The sequence below is a fragment of the Lactuca virosa genome, chromosome 8, assembly GCF_052849685.1.
Source record: "Lactuca virosa cultivar CGN04683 chromosome 8, Lactuca_virosa_CGN04683_v6, whole genome shotgun sequence".
NCBI lineage: Eukaryota > Viridiplantae > Streptophyta > Magnoliopsida > Asterales > Asteraceae > Lactuca > Lactuca virosa.
The window spans coordinates 53,047,441-53,065,683 of record NC_136433.1 but is presented as its reverse complement, the minus strand read 5'-3'; the positions used below and the strand labels follow the sequence as shown (position 1 = coordinate 53,065,683).

General features: G+C 32.6%; 1 protein-coding gene across 5 annotated transcripts; it reads left to right on the top strand.

The window, feature by feature from the left end:
* The first annotated feature begins 2,957 nt into the window (after window positions 1-2,957).
* On the top strand, window positions 2,958-8,048 carry LOC145133615 (transmembrane 9 superfamily member 2-like). Of its 5 annotated transcripts, none has more exons than XM_079068549.1 (8): window positions 2,958-3,031; window positions 3,496-3,654; window positions 3,734-3,774; window positions 3,856-4,444; window positions 4,566-4,712; window positions 5,595-5,742; window positions 6,541-7,028; window positions 7,135-7,499. In XM_079068549.1, the coding sequence occupies exons 2-8, from the start codon at window positions 3,506-3,508 to the stop codon at window positions 7,352-7,354; spliced, it is 1,782 nt and encodes a 593-aa protein (XP_078924675.1). In that variant the 5' UTR covers window positions 2,958-3,031; window positions 3,496-3,505; the 3' UTR covers window positions 7,355-7,499. The 5 variants fall into 5 exon arrangements, with proteins under 5 accessions (XP_078924675.1, XP_078924676.1, XP_078924672.1 ...); XM_079068550.1 differs by having other exon boundaries at window positions 3,024-3,069; XM_079068546.1 differs by lacking the exon at window positions 2,958-3,031 and adding an exon at window positions 7,623-8,048 and having other exon boundaries at window positions 3,080-3,654; window positions 7,135-7,365.
* The last annotated feature ends 10,195 nt before the right edge of the window (window positions 8,049-18,243 follow it).

Here is an 18,243-nt window from a genome sequence, read left to right as displayed (position 1 = left end):
ATTAGGCAATTAATTTGTTTTGTTTTGGTAACTTGATGTTCCTAGGCAAGAAATCAGGTTGTAATCCTATCAAAATCGATGGACCAGGGCTACCTTTAACGGTTTAGCCCATTTTATAATATGTCATATATTGCTCCAACCAAACAGGATCGGCGACTTGAAGATTATCCGGCTCTTTTGATTTCTGGTTGGTTATCAAACTTTGTTCTTCGTCGTGTAGAGTGCTAAAAAAGTTTTTATTTTTTTTTATTTTATGATTGGAATATTCTACCGGGCAATCCACCACTGCGTTTTTATTTCACTCGATCGTGAATTCTTGATCTTGCCCCTCTAGATAAGTCGATATAAGTATCAATTATTCATTAGTCCTTAGCTTTGGAATCACATAATCAAGAATCGCATAAGTGGCTTTGTGTTAGACGTGGAGCTACCAGGTCAGTTGTCTTTTTTATTCACATTGCTATCGTATCAGGGTAATTGTTGCAATGCTCGATGTTTGATAGGGAGGGTGATGTATTTATCTCATATGTATATTTCCTTAGAACTATGTGAAATTTATTTTGGGTGCTAACATAACTAATCGTTTTGTGAATTTTGATTTTGTATTCAAATTTAGCAATGACTTTATTTTCTCTAAATTTGTGTTTTTACATAGCAATTTGCCTTTTATTTTGATTCAAGCTTAATTATTTGTTTACTAGGTTCTAGGGCTTTAATTTGTAGTATGCACTAGACTATTGTTTGATATGGGTTCATATATGGAATAAATAAGATAAAGAGCTCTATTTGGTTGGAACATGGGTTTGTTTAAGGGCATTTATGGAATAAATAAGATAGAATCATGGGTGAACAAACTTTCACAACTTAACTACTAAAAGATAATTTTTAGCATTGAATAAAAAAAACAACTTTATATATCTTAATCTATTAAGTTTTATACATGTTTTTTGTGAATTTACAGTTTTTGTAGGATTCAACAAAATGCATTTGTACTTTTGAGACGGGGTCCGGGATTTAAAGACAAAATTTTGATTGGAGGAATGAGGTTTGAAAACCCAACAAGCACATATACGTTTCTTTCAATTTAATATTGTGCTCTTTTAATACATTATTTGATTTGTACACTAGAAGATGGAGTATGTTGGAATATTTTTGCTAATTTTACTGTCTGTTATTTTGATGGAAGAGATGGTGTATTGTTTATGTAACTATGAAAGGTGAAGACTTAGATCATTGAAGTCACTCATAAAGACAATAAAGAGATGATATTAATGATAATGAAGATAATGTTCTTATGATAATCTGACTATTGGCTAAATAACATTTTCCATCCCTGTGGTCAGTTGAATTTACGGATACAATCCAATTTTTATATTTTAAACAGCTGAAGTGAACACGTTTAAGTAATTTGGTGGTTAGCTATCTCAATTGTGAATGTAAGTAAAATATATTTTGAGTTTTCCGTTAGGAGGCAGATTTGCGCGTAATTGAAAAAATGGATTATGATCAAATACAAGAAATAACAATCTTCATTCATTGGTTTATTTCTTATAGCCATAGGGTATTTAATCTCTTGGATTTGTTTTAATAAGAGATTTTATTGATCATGTTTGATGGTATATTTCAGTCAGTTATAAAAGATATAGTAGTTCGAAGCAAATTACCACCCTCCTCAGTCAAGGGGATAGCAGTACCTATTGAAAAAGTTAGAAATCTGAAAGTATTATGTTTCAATTATAAAGATAAACATTGTAATTTTTTTTATGACTAATAAGTTTTTCTTTGACTAAACAAATGATGATAGTATTATATTTCAATTGCAAAATTAATTTAAAAAAATCCAAATTATTAAGGCATTTTATTTTCCTTCTTAAGATTGTACAATGAAAATCTTAACGTTCTTGGTTTTATTTACTAATTATAGCATTGCACCACCAGGAGTATTATTAAAAAAAATTCTAGAACTGTGAAAATAAAATTTATTATAGCATTATACTTTTCATCATAACATTGTACTTTCAAGAGTATAGGGGCTAAATGCAAGAAATAGCAATGCACTTTCTTTTGTTTGTCTAATGTAGCATCTTACTTTAATTTATGTTTATTCAATTCTTCTTAATTAACTATTTTTCTTATTTAAGCATTGTACATTAAAAATACAAGGCTATCATACATGAAATAATGTATGTGAAACAAAAGTAAGATGCTTTAATTGAAAGAAACAAAAGTAAGAAACAATAGTTGGATTGTTAATTTTATAAATGGAAGAATGGAATAATGGAAGAAACAAAAGTAGGATGCAATGGAAGCGGGTACCCGTTCTTGCAACCGGGACTGCTTCGGAATCGATTGATGTTATTGGTTCTATTTCCTAAAGTTTAGAACCGATAGTGACCGGTTTCGTTTCTCATTTTTTGGAATCGTTACCTACAATATATCGACCTTTGAAATAAAAAATATTTTTAATTGTAATATACCAACATAAATACTAATACTGATTTTTGTCTGTGATTAAAATGTTTGTTGTTGATATTCACATTTAATATTATCATTTAAATAACTAATGGTTTGATTAGGCCTCCATTAATTATAATTGGAATTCATTCTGTATTTTTTACTATATATTTTTTACTATATATTTATATATCATTGAAGATGCTGACATTTGCTTGATAGTTAAATAAGCTATGAAGTATCAAATATTGTTTTTTTAATTTGTTAACCGTGGTTTTCACGGGTTATAATCTAGTAAACCATTATAATCCATGTGACAAATAAATGAAAAAAAAAATGCTTAGCAAATTAAATGTGCCAAAATGAAGAGATTAATAAGTAATAACATCCTAAAAATAATTTGAACAAGTAACCGACCAGCATATGAGGCGCGCTGGTGCATTATTTAACAATAGGCTGAACAAAGTGGAAGAGTCAAAGTCAAAGTCAAAGTCAAAGTCGTCATCGCCAACACTACTTCTGGTTCCAACCTGTTCATACCTTTTCCATCATCGCATGTGCTCCTTCACTGTAAAAGGTCCTCTCTTTCTCTATCACTATAATCCCACGTTCTTGGTAATTGCAATTGAACTGTTTTTTTTTTTTTGGATAATTACTTATGTTTGATTGTTCGTATCTTGATACTACGATTCACTTTTGAGCTTGGTTTTTGATTATTCTTGTCGCAATAATTACCTTCATCTATCGAATACTCCATTGAATTGACAAAAACAGGGTCTCGACTATAAGCTTTTTTTTTTGCCTTTGAAATGAATTAGCAATGCGTTAATGAATTTTCTTGTGAAAGTATAGATTAATAAACAAATTTAAATGGCTTCATGAGAATCAATCTAGTGTCATCTTCTGGCCTTGATATTATCATCTCAAATTCTTACAACTATCATTCAACTTTGTCCCAGTTTTGAATTACCTGCAAGATGCTTTGTAGTGATACCTCTGATTTTTGGTGCCACAGTTGCTCATGTTTTCTCACTTTTATAGATCAACACGAATGGTACAATTACGAAAATACCCTTTTCTTATACTTTTACTGATCTACCTTGGAATCCAAGTAGAATTAGATGCCTCTGATCATCGCTACAGTGAAGGTGATGTAGTCCCCTTCTACGCCAACAAAATTGGCCCAATCTCTAATTCATGGTTAGACACATTTACTCCAGAGATTTTTAAATATATTTTTTTATATCCTCTTATTCTAGTTTAATTAATTTGTTTTCAGGGAAATATATGCTTATTATGAACTTCCATATTGTTCTCAAGGTACTTCTTTCTTGAATGTCTTGGTACTTCTTTCTCCATTCTAACTTACTCAATCATCCCATATTGTTTATCTAATAACAGATGATGTCAAAGAGAAGAAGCTTAATTTAGGAGAGATGTTGAATGGAGATCATCTTGTTTCAACTCCATATAAGCTTGAATTCCTTGTGGATAAAGATTTTGAAGTATTATGCAATAAGACACTGAGTAAAACAGATGTTTCTAAGTTCAAAAGGGCTATAGAGAAGGACTACTATATGCAATTTTATTATGACGACTTGCCAATGTGGACTTTTATTGGAATAAAAATAAATAAGGGTGGTTTTAATGAAAGGATCAAGAAAGGGTATTCCCTTTCCAAACATTTTGATTTCCAAGTTTTTTATAATAAGGATCGTGTTATTGAGGTTAATCTCCAAGTAGCTATGGATTCACTTGCAGACATAACAGAAGACAAGGAAGTTGATGTGAGCTTCACATACTCAGTTAAGTGGACAGTGACACAACAATCAGTTGATAGGAGAATGGAGAAATACATTGGTTCTGCCTTTTTACCTCACCACATAACTATACATCATCACTCAGTTACATTCTCAAGTGTCATACTCCTCATTCTGATCATTTCCCTACTGACATTTTACTTACTTGTCCTTCGCGAAGACATTTCCAAGTATTGATTCTACTCACAAAAATTATGTCTGCATATTCAACTTATTATGTTTGTTATGTTTATCAAATAGAATAACTCTTTTGTTGCCTTCCTTGTTTTCCCAATGCATGAAAAATGAAAGGAACTCAGTCGATGTAGAAGAGGATCAAGTGATAAGTAATCAAGAAGAGATAGGATGGAAGAATGTCCATGGTGATGTATTTAGATTCCCACAACACAAGTCTTTATTTGCTGCGGCTCTTGGTGTTGGCAGCCAGTTGTTTATACTGTTAGTATCTCCAAAATATGAAATATGTCGGATCTTTTGACTTTTTGCATCAAAGGGCCACTAATTTTGCAATGGAAATTTACTTTTTGTGGCACCCCCCCCCCCCCCCCTCCACAAAATCCTTATCTAATTTTTAAACATTGTTTTCTGAGAAAATAATATGTCAAATCCAGTCTTATGTTGCAAAATACATATTCATATATTCAAAATTACATTCCTAAATTGCGAAATATAGGATTTTTTCGCAAATTTTAAATTTCTTTTCAAATACTTTTTATGCTGAGAACTAGACCCGGCAATTTGGTACACAACTTGAGTTTTCCGTGTATGGATTTTAGAAATTCGTGTTTCGTGTCTATTTCTGTCGACACAAATTTTAAAATTCATGTTCCGTGTCTTATCATGTCAAACACGAATTTACCTGTTTAAGCATAAACACGAATTAAATTTGTGTAAATTCGTGTTTTCATGTAACATAGTTAAAAACGTGTTTATTCGTGTCGTGTGACATGTCATACGGATTAATTATATGTCATGTTCGTGTTTGATACCCATGACAGGTTTTACAATTCGTGTAATGTTCGTGTTTTTTAAATTTATGTCGTCTAAATTCGTGTCTGACACGTATACACGACACGCTGACACGGATTGCCATATCTAGTGAGAACCATTCAAAAGCGATTTTGCAATTTCTAACGGTACCCACCTAGAGATTGGTGGTCATTTCTTTTATAGTTAAAAAGTTAGTAATTTTGTTGAATGACCCTTACCATTTTTGTCATTTTTGTGGTTTTCCCTTTATTTTATGGTTTTTATATATATATTTTTTTGGGGGATGCATCTTAAATTACTTTTCTAACCTTTCTTTTGTTGAAATTGAAGGATCATAGCAATTCTTGCTCTTGGCCTCCTAGGTTTTTTTCAGCCCTATATTCGAGGAGTAGTCTGGAACGCACTTATCATTGTATATGCACTTACATCTTTGGATACTTCTGTTTCCTTTTATTGTCAACTCGAAGGAACCAACTGGGTATGTGAAAATACAAAATTTTGTTTGAAACTTATATAATCTAATTAATTTTTAGGGTTATTGACATAAAAGTCCTAAATAAGTTTGTCAAATTTTGTCGGTTTTGTCCGTGTGACATTTTTTTGTTCGTTTATGTCCTTAAGTTTTCCAAATTTTTTCATTTTTGTCATTTTTACCTATAATAACAGTTTCCAGATTACCATGAAATATTATTTGCAAAAAAACCTTAAGTTTACAAATATTTTATGTTTTTACCCTGAGTATGTATTTTTTATATGATACGAATTAAGGGTTTTTTTTTTTTGAACAACTGAATGCATTAAAAAAACACTCTAACAAGGAGCTAGATCAAAAACAAACCAATTGCATCAAGATTAAAAGAAGATTTTGAAGCCAATCATTCCATTTAACTTGAAACTTATGCTTCCTATAAACTACCCAACTCAAAGCAATCAAAACTATGTCATCAAACATTCTATCATTTCTTGGTTTATTTGTATCAAAGACACACCTATTTCTAATGTGCCAAACTGACCACCACACAGTGACTATGATCACCTCCAAAACTGCTTTACGAGCCAAAGACATATGAAATGAATCCAAAAACCCTGGTAAATCATAGATAGGAATAAGATTAGATAATTCAATATCACACCGACAACTTATTAAGATTTCCATACTATTATTAAGATTTGTAAACTTAAGGGTTTTATTTTGCAAATAATATGTTAATAACCCTAACTTTTATTCACGTAAAAAGGTCCATACTGATTGGCTCTCTTATTTTCTCCTTCACAGATGAAGAACCTAATACTGACAGGAGGATTATATCTTGGGCCTCTCTTTCTTACTTTTACGTTCCTAGACATTGTTGCCATCTTTTATGGATCAACTACTGCATTGCCATTGAGAGCAATAGTCATGTTATCTCTTTCGTGGATATTCATAGCATCACCATTGCTTCTTATAGGAAGCATTATCGGGAAAACCAGAATGTCTGAATTTCAAGCTCCCTGCAAAACCGCTAAAATTCCTAGAGAGGTTCCTCCGCTGCTGCGTTGGTATAAGGGTGTTCTCCCTCAGATGGCTTTGGCAGGAATTTTGCCTTTCAGTGTCATAAATATTCAGTTGTATTACATATTTGAAAGTGTTTGGGGGCATAGCATTTATATACTTTATAGTATTATGTCCATAGTCTTCTTTCTTCTTCTGATCATGACTGCTTTAGTTTCTGTGGCTCTGACATACTTTCAGCTTGCTGTAGAAGATCATCAATGGTGGTGGAGGTGCGTTAAATAGTTAGTGTGATTACTGATTATGGTCTTCAATTGCTATATGCATGAGCTAATAAGTTACAAGTTATAACTAATAAGAGTTCTTTATTTGACACAGGTCGTTTTTGTGTGGTGGATCTACTGGATTGTACATATATGTTTATTGCATCTATTATTATTTCAAGAGATCAGAGATGAATGGTTTCATGCAAATCTCCTTTTACTTCGGCTATATGGCTTGTGTCTGTTTCGGCATATTTCTTGTACTGGGAAGTGTGGGTTTCCGTGCCTCACTGCTCTTTGTTCGTTACCTGTATGCAGCTATAAAATGCGATTAACAGACTAACAGGTATATTTGAATATAGAATTTCTTGTGATATATTTTTGTTGGTTAAATTTAGGATAAATGCGACATTGCATGTTCTGTGTAATCTGCTCGGTGTTCATTTCTCCTTTTGGAATTGATCTCTCCTATTACATGTCCATATTTATATAAAACCATAATGTCCTTTTAAACTTTAAAGTTTTATTTTTTGTGTTAGAGTGGTAAATCTTCTATTACTTGTGGTAGCATTAAAGCTAATAATAATTTTTTTTCCCATCAAGCCAGCTTGGCTTATTCAACATATGTAGACGATAAAATCCACCATTTAATCAAGGAACGCACTTTTTTGAGGTCACAATTCCCTGGATCTGATGTGATAATTGCTCCATTTTTATCATCATCCTGTTAGGTAATTAAGTACTTCAACAACAGAAGCACAATGATAAAGAAACTGAAGAATAACGAAGAACACATGGACTTAACGTTGTTCAGTTGATTAGAGTAATTAAGCTACATCCACAGGATAAACTAGAAAGATATTTTGTTTGATATTCAATGCTATACAATTTTTTTTTAAGGCCGTGTTTGGAGAGCCACAACTAGATGATAAACTGACTTATTTTTCGAATTTTTTTTTAAGTTGTCATGTTTGGCAAGCCAAAAAGCAGGTCCGGCCCTAAGGGGGTGCAGGGTGTGCAACCGCATAGGGCCTCGAAAAAAATAGGGCCCGAGTTTTAATAAATTTATATAATTAATATACTGTATGTTTATATATATTTCATTTTACGTATTAATGTAAACATACTACTTGTAGTTCAGTTGGTTGGGTATGCGCCTCTGGTTTAATTGTTTTAAATCCACCTGGGTTCGACTCCATGCTCCAACGTTTTCCTTTAAATTTTAATTAACCAGCTTTTCAATTTCCCTTTATAATAATATATATAAATACACGTACATAATTTAAAAACTATCAGGTAGTTCGCTTGGTTAATAGCGGCGTCTTAAGTAATCTCCAAAAAGAATAGCTCAAATCTTGTTACCTTTATTTTTTTTATTTTTTTTATTTTTTTTTTAAACTAATAAGTTTCCTTATATTTAAGAGCTCTTTTTTCTATTCTCGGGCACATGCCCTTAACATCAACGGACCGGCCCTGCCAAAAAGTATGTCATTTATTTTTTTTATTTTTTTTTTAAACTAATAAGTTTCCTTATATTTAAGAGCTCTTTTTTCTATTCTCGGGCACATGCCCTTAACATCAACGGACCGGCCCTGCCAAAAAGTATGTCATTTTATATCTTTCAGCTAGTTTTTCAGTTATTTTTACCAAATGTTATTTTTTATCGGCTAGCTTTTCAGCTAGTATGTCAAGCATAACCTTAGTGCATTTTAAATGACATGCTCTTGTCTTAGAGTTACAATCAATAATAAGAGATTTATTTATAATGGCTGGACCTAAATCTTTTGGATTAGGCTCATTGGCCCAAGACAGTAACATCCCATTTTTTTATATAATCACATTTTCTTAGTAAATTGAAATTGGAATAATCCAAACTCAAGTGAAAGGAAAACAACATAGTAGAAGTGTGATGGTTTAAAATAAAACATAGTACTGAGAAATTGTAATGTCATGAGTAATCATAAAATCATAAATATCATAAATGCGATCACTGTTGCATGTTGTAATGTCATGAGTAATCATAAAATTATAAATATCATAGATGCGATCACTATTGCATGATTCAGGGTTTTTCCTTTAATCGACCATGGAGGCTCTTAAAAAGATTAAATGAACAACCTGTAAGCGAAAATGCTCAGTGATCCCTGAATCTATTACATGTAATGATGATGAACGTAAGTGGGTACCCGTCTTAATTATCTGGAATTAGAAATGAAACTGAAACCGGCGGTTCCTAAAATGTTAGAACCAGAACCGGCGAGTAGCGGTTCCAATACCCGGTACACGGTTCGTTAATTTTGTTGAACATTTAAAACTTATAAAAGTATATCTATTGTAAACTTACAAGAAGTTATCGATGACATGAATATGTAATTCGCTACGTATTAAAAATGATGATTAGAAAATATCAGTAGGTTGAATAATAGTATTGAGGCATATAAATACATCCACTTACGATTGTTATAGTCCAACTTCTTACATCAAACTATCTAAACATACATATCAAATCATACAAGGAATCACATACTTACGAAAACACATAGTATCATGTATAGAGAAGTGAAACTCACATGATCTAAAGATATCTTCTATTGCTACTGAAAAGTGGACTAGGAGGTGACCAACTTACTTACATTATCATTAGTTACTACTTAGGTTATATTCTAAACCCTTACTTAGTAATACTTATAGGTAACGTTTGGTTCGCAGAATGTTTATGAAGAAATTAGAATTTGTAAGGAATTGGAATCCAATTCCATAGTCTGTTTGGTTGGTAGGAAATGGAATTGGAATCCAAATACATATTTAGTTTGGTTGGAAGGAAATGAAATTACAATGATGTAAAATCACATAATTACCCTTTTTATTTGTATTTTGTTTAATTTTACTTTATTTTATATGTTATATGTAAATATCTATTATTTAAATTATAAAAAAAGATGGTGGTGGTGGTGGTGTGGCATTGATGGTAGTGTCATCAGTGATGTTTATGGCGGAAGTAGTGGCGTGGAAGTGACACTCATGGTGGTAGTGGAACTAATGTCGGTGGTGATAGGTAGCGGAGACGGTGATGGTAGTGTCGACGATGGTCTTGAGTGTGGCGGTAACGTTGATGGTGGTGGTGGCGAATGGTGGTATAGCGGTAGCGATGGCAGCGGCGAAGAGTGGAAGTGGTGACGGCAATGGTGGTGCCAACAATAGTGTGGCTGTGGTGGTGTTCGTGGTGTTGGAAGTAGTGGTGGTGGGTGGCAGTGGTCGTGGCGACGGTGGTGGTGGTTGTGGTGATGACGTGGAGGCGGTGGTGGTGACAACGAACGTGGTGGTGGTGATGGCGGTGACGGTGGTAGTGCTGGTGATGATGGTGGCGTTATTGTTGGTGATGGTGGTGGGGGTGGTTGTAGTGGCGGTAGTGGTGGTGGAGGTGGTGTGGCGGTGGGAAAGAAAAATAGAAATTTAAAAAGTGTGTGGGAAAAGAAAGACTCATCCTTACTAGGAGAGGGGAAAAGAAAACAAACCCAAAAGTTTTGAAAGAAAATGGAATGGATGAGTCATCCATCTCAAGATTTAAATAGTATGTACGTTCTTGAATTTTTAATTCATAAATTAAAAATTAAGTAGAAGAAGTCTATTTTTTCATAGAGGATGTCATGTAGCTAATACATGTTTGTCATCTTGATGGCACATAGGCGTTCATAAACATTATTATCGGTTTTTTAGGGCATCTAATCAGGAAATCTGCAATAAAGTCTTAATATTTTGAGTCAGTTTACGGTTTAATTCAAACTTTTATTCTTAAACAGAAAAGTCTCAATTACTTTATATTTTTCCAAATTAACGAAACAAACCCTATTTTTTTTTCCAACAGAAAATAATATATTATCGTATAAAATTAGATAATCGAGACTTTTCTGTTAAAAAAATAAATGTTAGGATTAAACCGTAAACTGACCCAAAATATTAAGATTCTATCGGATATTTTCCATGTATAATCCATTGAACGCTATATAATTCAATCGATTGATACATCATCCATTATAAATATATACAAGAACTAAACTTTTGTATGTGAAACATGAATATTGTAGCTATTTGTATAAAATGTAATGTACAATATACAAGTTACTTAATGTGTGAGGTAAAATTTCAATCCCTTAATTTTGTGTATTCGTCACTTTCAACCTCTCTATTTTGTAAAATGATATTTTTCATTCTTTACTTTTTAAAATATCATTTTTACCCTCTCCACATTTAACTTTGTAAAATATCACTTTCACCCCTTCGTTTTCTAAACTTTCATATTTGTCCTGTAGTATATATAATACGATTTTCCCTCCTCTACTTTGTGAAATGCATTTTCACCCCCTTTTTTTTAAATGTTACTTTGAACCTTTCAACTTTCAACTTTATAAATAAATTGTCACTCCTAATACACAACAAAAGCACTTTGCGAACTCAATTACTAGTTAAATACATATATGACTTTACTTTTACCACTCAAAACTCATTAAATACTTATTCATTTCTAATCACCATTTTGTTCTTCTTATTGAACCATTTAATGATTATTTAACTCCTTCAAATTTCGTTTAACTCCTACTCAAACCTAATCATCATTTTCTTCAACTCATATACAACTTGCATTGTGGATGTTCTAAGAAAATCGATACAAGCCATCAAGTTAACTAACAAATTCATTTCTTCACAAACCTTAAGTCGATAAGGTAAATGAATAAAATGTCATTGATAATATATGACATAATCCTCTTATATATTGGTAAAAAGTGTCATAATGAAATTTCTTGATAACAATAAAAACATAAGTTAAACTTTAAGTGCAAAATTTCTTAATGAAAACTGAGTTCCTAAAAAAGATAAAAACAAAAATTAATTATTTTCTAATAAAAATTATTTAAATTTGTTTATTATCATGTCAATTGTTACTAATTGTACCCCTATTTAACATTTTGTTTTTTATTTTTATTTTTCGGTTTTAGTCTATTTTGTTTTTTTGATGTTTCTTTCTTTATTATTATTGTTATTATTATTATTATTATTAGAAAAACATTATAAATAACAATAACATAAATAATAATAATAAGGCGATAAATTGGTTTTATTAATTATAACATATTCTAACAGATCGAGCATTACAATTTTATGGTGTATTATGCATATTATGCGAAACATAAGCATTTAGTCGAACACTATACAAAGTTTTCTATCCAACAAAAAAATTCTGATCTGTAGGTACACCAATGTAACAAAAACAGTAGGCATTTGATACACTCCTTGTAAATAAACCATCACATAATGGTTATCGTAAACGTGGGCGATCACAATAGATACATGCTGTGGGATGTCTTGCGGGTCATACAAAAGTTGGAATCATGCCGTAGAACCTTCTTTGCTCAGATAATGAACGATAACTCCATATCTGTTAGCAATGAGGAAAACAATATGTAGCATAACAATCAATATTCAGATGTCGCAAAACCCGATCTAGTGAAATTCAATGAATGACTGACTGCGTTAAAATTTTCACCGTAAATCATTGCGTACTCTCCAGGGTGTGTTATCAGCGTGTTAAAATATTCACCGTAAATCCTTGTGTACGGATTTAATGATTTATATACGTTTAAACCCAGCTTCCCACACGAAAAAAAATTCATACTTTTTGATATTTTGCAACAATGAAAAAAATTATTGGAAAAATAATATTAACAATAATAATAATAATAATAAATTATAAACAAACAACAAAAAAATTTTAAAAATAAAAAATAAAAAAAGGGCAAAACCATTTTTGATATGATTGATATTAGGAATAATTAGGAGTTAATTAAAGGTTTGGAAGTTATAATTAGTAATCAAGGTAAGTATAGGAGTACCCTCTTCAAATAGTCAATCAAGTTGAATGGATTCTTTTTTTGGGATAATGACGGAGTATCCTTTTTAAATAGACAATCAAGTTGGATGGATTTTTTTGGGATAATGACTTAACAGGGTAACATATTATTGGATTTGTACACATTTGATCTTTGATGTTTTTTGTCCATATTTACCCCCTTGAACTTGTTTTCTTGTTCAAATTTAAACCTTATTATCCCATAATGCCAGTTTAGCTGTTCATAAAGAGTTTTACGGGATTTTAAGAAAAATCAAATTACTTAGGTGGCTAGTCCGTAGACTAACCCTCTTTCTGTCCCTCATTTAAAAACGAACAACAATTAGTGTTCAATTACTCACCCTCTCGATCACCACCTCATTACTCACCCTCTCGTTCTCTCAAAACACCACTCGGATGCCCTGGATGAAAATCATGTTTTTCCAACAGTCGATGTACACTGCAATGTGACTTTTGTGTTTAATCCATTAGTTTATTTTGCTATAGACATAGTACAAGTAACAGAAGATGCAAATGATATGAACTTCTCTGATTTCATCAAATATGTTGAGAAGCTTATCAATTTTCAGTACAAGTATGTGTATTTCTATCTACCTGGAGTGAGATTGAGTGAGGGCTTCATACACTACAAAATGACTGTGACTACTATGAGTTTCTTGAGGTTGTAAATGTTCACACACATGTGAATGCATATATTGATCACAATAATGAAAGTCTATTTGATTGGATTGAAAAGGAAGAGCCAGTTAGTGAAAAACCTCAGTACTCAGATGAAGATGTTGACTCCATTTTAGAAGATGGTGAGAAGTGTGAACATGAAGAAGATGACTCCATTACATCAAGCAAAAGAATCTTCAAAAGAACCTACAATGATCACTTTTTGAACAAGTTATGTCCAGTAGTTGATAAAGATGAAGGTTGCATTTAACAACCAGTTGTCTACCCTAGGCATAATGCTACTCAAGAATGGAAGATGGAGCCTAAACTAGGTAAGAGATTATCTCATCTCCTGATGAACTTAAGTCATCTCTTAGTAACTATATAGTAGCACATGGGTATGACTTGTAGTATGAAAAGAATGAGAAAGATTGGTTGCTTGTAAAGTGTTGTAAAGTAAAAAAAAAACCATAATGCCTGTTTAGATTGTGGGTTCCCTGGATGAAAAATGAGCAAACATCTCAAATAATCTCCATTAGATAAGATCATACTTTCTCAAGAGCATTCAAACTTTGGTCACTTGTAACCTACAAGTGGATAGGAAAAGTTTGTCAATGATATACTGGAGTCTCCTAAAATGAGTTTGAGGAAGATGAAAGCCATGGTGTCCACGTTATTCAACATAAATGTTAGTGTTAGACAGTATAGGAATGCAAAAAGATTTGCATTTTGTGAAATTGAAGGTATTTTGAAGGATCATTATTCCAAGTTGTAGGATTATGGAGCTGAAATTAAAAGGGCCAACCCATGATCTCATATTGAAGTGTATGTGTAGCCCCAAAATGATTTAATTGTAGTGTTTGAAAGGTTTTATATAAGTTTTAAAGAAGTGGTTGATGGTTGGTTAGATGGATGTAGGAAGGTTGGTGGGGTAGATGTATGCTTTCTGAAGGGCATATGTAAAGGACAGCTCCTTTCAGCAGTAGGCAAGGATTCCAATAATAACATATACCCTATAGCTTGGGTAGTAGTGAATGTTGAGAACAAGAGGACATGAAATTTGTTCATTGAAAATCTAATGGAAGATATAGATGAAAGGGGAATGGTAATGGAATCACATTGATGTTATATGGACAGAAGGTCCATATTTTATTTAACATCATTGGTATACATTACCTTTTACGCATACTAACATTCAAAATCAATGAAGGGTTTAAGGGGGGATGTGAAGGAAAGATGTCCACAAGTTTAGCCTAGGTTGTGTGCTAGGCACATCCTTGCTAACTTCCATAAAAATTTTAAGGGTGAGTGATACATACAATCTATTTGGAGGGCTATAAAGGAAACTACATTTCATAAATTTGAACTTGCAATGGAAGAGATCAAGAGCTTTGATGTGAGGGCATGTGATTATCTTATTTATAGGGACCCCAACTGTTGGTCAAAGACATATTTAAGGTGGGAATGGGATGTGATGTAATGGAAAATGGTGTTTCTAAGAGATCCAATGTTGCTATTGAAGAAGCTAGAAATAAGCCACTGATCACTATGTTTAAGGACATAAGGGTGTTTGTGATGGAGAGATTGTACATGCAGAAAGGGAAAGGATTAGGCTGGGATTTGGCAATCTGCCCAACTATAAAAAAGATGCTTGAGGACCTAAAGGTGTTGATAAGGTTAGTAACCATATATGTCTTACTTAATTTTTGTGTGTGGAAGTGTTAACTAACTTTTATCATGGCGTATTCTGGAATCCATATCTTAGTGGATACAAACAATTTGAAGTTGTGCAAGGTAATGAAAGGTATGGTGTTGACCTGGAGAATAGAGAATGTGGATGTAGAGTTGGGAAATTGACAGACATTCCATGTGTACATGCCATATGTGCCATATATTCTTTGAATCTTGATCCAGATGAATATGTTGTAGAGTGCTTTACTAAAGTTGCATTTCGTAGGAGCTATGAGTACACCATCCATCCACTTAATGATAGTTCCTTGTGGCCCCACATGCCTAATGTTCACCGGAATCTACTTCCTGTTAGGAGAAGGTTACCTAGTAGGCTATATGTGAAAAAGAAAAAGACCAAGCCAAAAATGAACCCAATGAAAATAGAAGGAATATTGTAAGCAAGGAAGGTGTTCAACACATATGTACCATTTGCAATGAAGTTGAACACAACAAAGCTAAGTGTCCAAAGATGGGTCTTTTAGAAGCAGGTCCAAGTAAACCAAGAAAGAAAAGTAATGCAAAGAACCGTCCTTAATAGGCAGGTCCAAATACTCCATCTACAAGTACTCCAATACATGTACATCTAGAGCATGTGACTCAAGAGCATGTCAATCAAGAGACTGTCAACCAAGTGCCTAGGAACCATGTCCCTATGAATTAAGATCCTATGAACCATTTCCCTGTGAATCAAGAGCCTGTCAACCAGGTTCCTGTAAACCATCTGCCTGTGAATCAAGTTCCTGTGAATCTTGGTGTTAGAGTGCCTAAGAACCTTGCTATTAGAGTGAGGAAGCCTTTAAAGAGAATCAACAAGTTGCAAATCAAGAAGCAGGTTTTTCCAAAGGATGGAAAAGGAGTGAATGATGACTGGATAATTACTTTAGAATTATTAAGGTTACTTATTATCTTTTTCTTTGGAAATATGTAATAGTACACTACGTACGGTGACTTTCTTTTGAGAAGTGGGCCAACTTTTGATGTAAATGAAAATATTACCCTTACAGGTAACCTAACAACTTTTGATGGCCTTTTATTAATGGAATCACTTATGGTATCCTATGCCAATTTTGTTTTGTCTTTTTCAACCTTTATTAGTATTAATGCATTAGTTTATTAACAATTTTGTTTTAGTGGGAATCATATGTTAGTTGTCTAGCCAGTAGGAATCATATGTCATTACTTGTCTTTGTTCTATCATTATCATTTATCCATTTCGTTTGGTTGTTAGAATGGAAGCCAAATTCAATATAAATTACATTCAAATGTGTACCATTTCATTCAAAACCAACCAAACACCCGTGATTCAATTCAATTGCAAATAGCCACTTGCGATTCAATTCAATGGCAAACATATGCAATACCATTTAAACATTCAAACTATCAAACTTCATTCAACGGTACATCATGGGTAGAACTTAAAGAATATTACAAATGATTTCAACCCTATGACTATGTTATTTCTTCTTCATCCGCTCTTTAACTTCTTTTTTCAGATATGTAACATCCTCTTTAACTGCAGCAAATTCATGTTTTAAATCTGGATTCCTAGTAACATGTTCTTCAATATATTTCCAGTACTTACACTTCTTACCTGGTTTCTTCATTTATTTGAAGGGAAACCAAATATAAAGAAGGTAAGAAGCTCAGCTTCGTAAAATAATTTGCAGAAATTTCTTCAAACTCGACATACCAAAAAATTGGGGCAAACTTTGAACTTTTTGTTAGGGTTATCTTTAGTCTTGCATGTGCATACTAGAATTGGGAGTCGATAATCACAAAGGTCCTATTTATTTGTGATTGAACTGGATGAACCTTGCAACATCTTCTTCTCCAATTTTGGGTTGGAAATATTCTTTACTTAATTTAGGGCTTGAGATCGTCTTATAGTCGATAGATGTCAGAGACGACCCACGTAGGACTATTTTCTTTTAATGATTGTCCACATATGTGTAACTGATAGGATTTCTAGGTTATAAACAAAAATTACATGTGGCGGAAAAAACACTTAAACCCTTAAGTTCACATGCAACCTAGAATGGATCTATGTTTTCTCTAATGATAGCAACTAACTATGAATATCAAGAAAACCCTAGGTGAGAGTCTATGAAATCGAAATTCATACATAAAATTAGGGTTACATACCTTTTGATTATTATTGTAAATAATCAAAGTAGAATCCTTCTTCTAGATCTTGGAAAGCTAGCACCAAAGGAATGGATGCCTCTAATGTACCAAAAGCTCTAGTAGCAAGAAGACTTGAGGAGACAGGAGACTAGAGCATAAATTCGGCTCTATGAAAGCAAGTAAATGTGTATGGAAAATATGGCATCCATGGTGTCCTATTTATACTTGCTTAAAGAAACTCCCATGGAAACCAAAGAGTCCTTTGAATGATTAATTATAATTAATCTTAGAACAATTCTAATTAATCAATTAATCATAACTATTTCCAATTAATATATTAATAATATAATATAATATATTAATAAATTATATATTTCAATTTCCAGTTAGTTTTTTATTCATATAATAAATTAACAAATTATCCTCTATCTCCAATTGTCATTCTAATTAGTTACTACTTTTGAGGGCAACCCAAAAAAGACTTTGCTTCTAATTCAAGAATATACCAATTTAGTTATTGGCTTACACGCCTTAATCCAACAGTAACACCATGTTTCAGATGTTCCTTAACTCAAGGATTATGGTCGTAATTTGATCATGTAAAGGCTTTGGGCTTTGAGAAAGTAAAGTTGGGCCTTATTAAAGGTTGATAATATTGGTTGTGAGATCTAATCCCTTGATTCGTATGTTGGGCCCAAAGGGAGGAAAGGGAAAAGTTATAGATTAGGTTTCTTGCATGGATTAAGGTTTTAGTTCGGTATGTGATAAGATAAAACTAAATAGATATGATGGTGGGGCTCTTCAATA